Here is a 5,000-nt window from a genome sequence, read left to right as displayed (position 1 = left end):
TTTATCGCATTTTACCTTAAACATCACTAAAAATGTCCCTAAATTTTTTGCCTTCAATTTTGGACATTTTCAGACATTCAAGAACCAGAAATTCTACAAAATATCCCTAAATCAACTGTGTCCACGTCAAAGTATCCCTAGAAATGTTCCTCCATGTTATTTTATTCCCTAAATCTTTCCCTGTTTTTTCCCCAAAGTCCACAACAGTTGTATAATGTCCCTACAACCGTATACCACAACCCACAACATTCACAACCAGGTAAAATATCCTTACAACCTCTTCCACAACCAAATACATTCCTTATAACCCATTCACAACCTCACAACTTCAACTACAACCTCAGTAATAGGTCCACAACCCTTCCTAACTTCCTCTACAACCTGCCAGAACCCTTATAACCTCTGCTTACAACTATTCACAACCTTGTAAAACCTCACAAGCTGTTTACAACCTAAATTCACAACCCCAGAACATTTGACAACCTCTCAAAACATCAATCGCTATTAAAAACCTCTCAGAACCTCATAACCTTTGTCTACAACCTCACAACTATTGAGAAACCTGTTACAACCCCCAACCACAACCTCACAACCCCCCCCACAATGCATTCTTCCCCATCATAGCAGCTGTACAGTGATGTTTGAATCCTAACCCCCAATCAACCTCACGTCCTGTCACCTGGAACCTCTTTACAACCTCTTTACAACCTCTTTCTCTACAACCTCTACAACCCCTCCCCCCCCCTCCCTCTGTAATAACAATACATAGAACGCAGTTACATAATTACTACAAGGTCTGTCTATCTCTCCATGTTGTGACTTAAATACGTAAAATAAAAAAAATAAAAAATAATGTGCTGAAATCTCGACCCTTCCCTTCTCTTCCTCCTCCTCCTCCTCCTCCTCCTCCTCCTCCTCCTCTTCCTCCTCCTCCTCTTCTTCTTCTTCTTCTTCCTCCTCAGATAGAAAGGAAAAACTCTCTTAAAAAAACATTTAAAAAGAAAGTGAATTAATAAAAAATCTTATGGTGTGATTTTGTTTCCTTATATAAGAAAATGTTGCTGATCTTAATGCTTTGTTATTCCTCCTGCTGGTGGTGGTGGTGGTGGTGGTGGTGGGAGGTGTGGGAGTTAGTTAGTAGTAGTAGTAGTAGTAGTAGTAGTAGTAGTAGTAGTAGTAGTAGTAGTAGTAGTAGTAGTAGTAGTAGTAGTAGTAGACATTTCTGCACACCTGAGGCATTTAGAAACACAGATTAAATTAAGAAAAATGGCTTAAACATTGACACACATTCATATTTAAGCATTTTTCCCTTTAATTCACCTGTCAATCAACATTCTGGCGGTCTGGAAAGGTGTGAGGGACATTTCTGCACACCTGAGACATTTAGAAACACAGATTAAATTAAGAAAAATGGCTTAAACATTGACACACACTCATATTTAAGCATTTTTTCCTTTAATTCACCTGTCAATCAACATTCTGGCGGTCTGGAAAGGTGTGAGGGACATTTCTGCACACCTGAGGCATTTAGAAACACAGATTAAATTAAGAAAAATGGCCAAAACATTGACACACATTCATATTTAAGCATTTTTTCCTTTAATTCACCTGTCAATCAACATTCTGGCGGTCTGGAAAGGTGTGAGGGACATTTCTGCACACCTGAGGCATCTTTGAACACTCACACCAAACGCAGGGAAGGAAAAAACACGATAAAATAAGAAAACATGAGTAAAAACATTGACAAACACTCATATTTAAGCATTTTTTACCTTTAATTCACCTGTCAATCAACATTCTGGCGGTCTGGAAAGGTGTGAGGGACATTTCTGCACACCTGAGACATCTTTGAACACTCACACCAAACGCAGGGAAGGAAAAAACACGATAAAATAAGAAAAATCAGTGGAAAACAATGACGAAGGAATTAAAAAGTGGAAAAGGAAGAAAAAAATATGAAAAAGCTTTATTTTTGTCATTTCCTGGTACATAAGTGAGGAATAAGCCATAAATTCAATAAAAAGAGGAAGAATTGAGTAAAGGAAGTGAAAAATTAGGACACAAATTAACAAATAAACATGAAACGATTTAAATAAGAAAAAAAAAAGATAAATATACAAACGTCATTTTTTTTTTCTCATTTTCTGGCAAGTAAATGAGAGAGAGAGAGAGAGAGAGAGGCCATAAATGCAATAAAAAGAGGAAGAAGAGAAAAAAATAAGAAAAAAATTACCACAAACAGGACGAAACGGAGAGAAAAGAGAGAAAAGGAAAAAAAATGAAAAAAAGCTTATAATTTCCTCATTTTCTGGCAAATAAATGAAAAATAAGCATAAATTCAACGAGAGAGAGAGAGAGAGAGAGAGAGAGAGAGAGAGAGAGAGAGAGAGAGAGAGAGAGAGAGAGACAGACAGACAGAGAAAAAAAACAATAACAACAATTTTAACCCTATCCAAGCATACCTGACTCTTATCTCCTGCTTATCACGGCGCCCTCCACCTGCTGAGTCCACCCCCTGCTGACCACCACGCCCCACCGCTCCCCTGCTGAGTCTACACCACTAAAACACCCAAGACTCCTTGCTAAGATGGGTTTGTTTACCTTTTTTGCCGCGCGCTTTTCCTCTCCCTCTCTCTTTCTCTCTTTCCAACGGGGCCAAAATCTTCATCTTGATAATTTATTGCTATTAATTTATTTTTCCTTGTTTTTTGGAGTAGTTTAAGTTGTTTTTATTGTTTTATTTATTTTTTTATTAATTTTAGTGGGTTAATTTGGATAAGAAATGGATATAGAGTATTTATTTATTTATTTATTAATTTTTCTATTGTTTTGATTAATTTATCTGTTTTATTGTAGTTATAGCTATTATTATTGTTTTTATAATTTTCATTGTTGATTTGTAAGGTAAATGTAGATAAAGATGGATATAGAAACATTATCTATTTATCTATTTATATATTTGAGTGTTTTATTGCAGTCTAAGCTCTCGTTACTACTTTTTCCATTTTATTTATTAATTTCAGTGGATCAGAGTGGATAAGAAGTGGATATAAGTTCATGTGGATGTGGATTCAGTGGATGTTCGTGTCTAGTATGGATTTTAAGACCTTATTCTCATATTTTTCCTATTATTCATTCATTTCAGCGAGATAGAGAGGATAAAAAGGTGGATGTGGGTGTGTGTGGATAAACTGTGGATAATCTGCCTTAGAAATGGATAAATGGAAATGATAAATGGGTGAAATCAATAAATAAATAAAATAATTAGGCTCGTGGGCTTTAAATCTCCCGCCACCTTCACCACCACGCCAGGAAATGTAAACAAACCACGTGTACTTAAAATAGTGCTCTTTTCACCACACACACGCCTTATTACCGCCACCTCGTCTTTGGGAAGTGCGCTGCTGTGTGGTGCTGAATGCTGCTGTGTGCTGTGAAGGCCCTGAACAGCTGTGGAGTCCTGATATAAGTGTAAGTACAGAATTAATTAGTTTGATATATACTTGCTGTTAAAAAAGTGAAAATTTTGTGTTATTTCTTAATTTTTTGCGTATTTCTTGGTGATCTGTGGTGCTGTGTGGTGACCTGGTGCTGTGTGACTGTATGTGGTGATTGGTAGTGCTGTGTGTGGTGACCTAAGCTGTGTGACCTTTGTGTGGTGACCTAAGCTGTGTGACCTCTTGTTGAACTTCAAATATTGCTAATCTGGCCTTGGTTATTGACAGAGAGAGACAGACAGACAGACAGACAGACAGACAGACAGGAATAGACATACAGACAGCCATATTGTGTTAGAATAATTTTAAAGTGTTTATTATTATTATTTTTCCTTATAGCAACTTCTTATAACGTAAAATAATGTAAATAAAGGGAATTTACATCTGCGAGTGTAGAAGAAAACGGGATCATGAAAGAAAACGGTGTGGTAATATGGCAAACTTGTCTATTTTTTTTATATTTTATTTTAAACACGTATATAAGATTTCTATTCATATGGATGATAAATATATACATAGATGAATTAGACACAAATAGACAAACTTATTTTATTATTTATTGCTTTACAAAAATACATGTTAACCGTTATCTCTCTCTCTCTCTCTCTCTCTCTCTCTCTCTCTCTCTCTCTCTCTCTCTCTCTCTCTCTCTCTCTCTCTTCGTTCATTAAAGTAAATATTATGAAAGGAAGGAAGTGGTAGTGGTAGTAGTAGTAGTAGTAGTAGTAGTAGTAGTAGTTGTTGTTGTTGTTGTTGTTGTTGTTGTTGTTGTTGTTGTTGTTGTTTTAGTAGTAGTAGTAGTAGTAGTAGTTGTTGTAATTATTTATCTTCTTCTTCTTCTTCTTCTTCTTCTTCTTCTTCTTCTTCTTCTTCTTCTTCTTCTTCTTCTTCTTCTTCTTCTTCTTCTTCTTCTTCTTCTTCTTCTTCTTCTTCTTCTTCTTCTTCTTCTTCTTCTTCTTCTTCTTCTTCTTCTTCTTCTTCTTCTTCTTCTTCTTCTTCTTCTTCTTCTTCTTCTTCTTCTCCTCTTCTTCTTCTTCTTCTTCTTCTTCTTCTTCCCTCTCCTCCTCCTCCTCCTCCTCCTTCTTCTTCTTCATCTCCTTTACTCTTCATCTCATAAGTCCTCCTCCTACACATCACCACCACCACCACCACCACCACCACCACCACCACCACCAGCCCACTCACACACATTCTCCAAAACATTATGAAAACTTCCTACGAAATTTTGGGCAACTTTGTCAGCGATCTTGTTTGTGAAATAATCTACAGAAAGGAGCAATCTTGTTCTATACGTGTGGAAGGTCAGTGTGAACGGGTGACCGCCATATTGTGCGTTGACGGAGCGTAGAATGTGTACAGCCTCCACCGGTGACCTCTCTTGCGCGTCTCGTGACCTCGTGACCCCTGGGAAGAGGTCACGAAGGTCACCCATGTTCGTTGTCATGAAATGCGCGTCTGTTCTGTAATGGGATGAGAAAGTTTGGGTTGGGTTGGGTTGGGTTG

At 37.2% G+C, this 5,000-nt stretch overlaps 1 protein-coding gene across 2 annotated transcripts in view; it reads right to left on the bottom strand.

Moving 5' to 3' along the window:
- Positions 1-4,606: 4,606 nt before the first annotated feature.
- The window catches only part of LOC123509288, an 8,914-nt gene continuing 8,520 nt past the window's right edge, over positions 4,607-5,000 (bottom strand). For both annotated transcript variants that reach the window (XM_045263490.1, XM_045263491.1), the window contains one exon: positions 4,607-4,957. In XM_045263490.1, the coding sequence (XP_045119425.1) occupies positions 4,624-4,957 (334 nt within the window). In that variant the 3' untranslated portion in view covers positions 4,607-4,623. The remainder of the gene's footprint in view (positions 4,958-5,000) is intronic.

This window comes from Portunus trituberculatus, chromosome 26, assembly GCF_017591435.1.
Source record: "Portunus trituberculatus isolate SZX2019 chromosome 26, ASM1759143v1, whole genome shotgun sequence".
Classification (NCBI taxonomy): domain Eukaryota; kingdom Metazoa; phylum Arthropoda; class Malacostraca; order Decapoda; family Portunidae; genus Portunus; species Portunus trituberculatus.
Note: the sequence above shows the minus strand (reverse complement) of the source record. Positions and strands in the feature narration are given on the sequence as shown.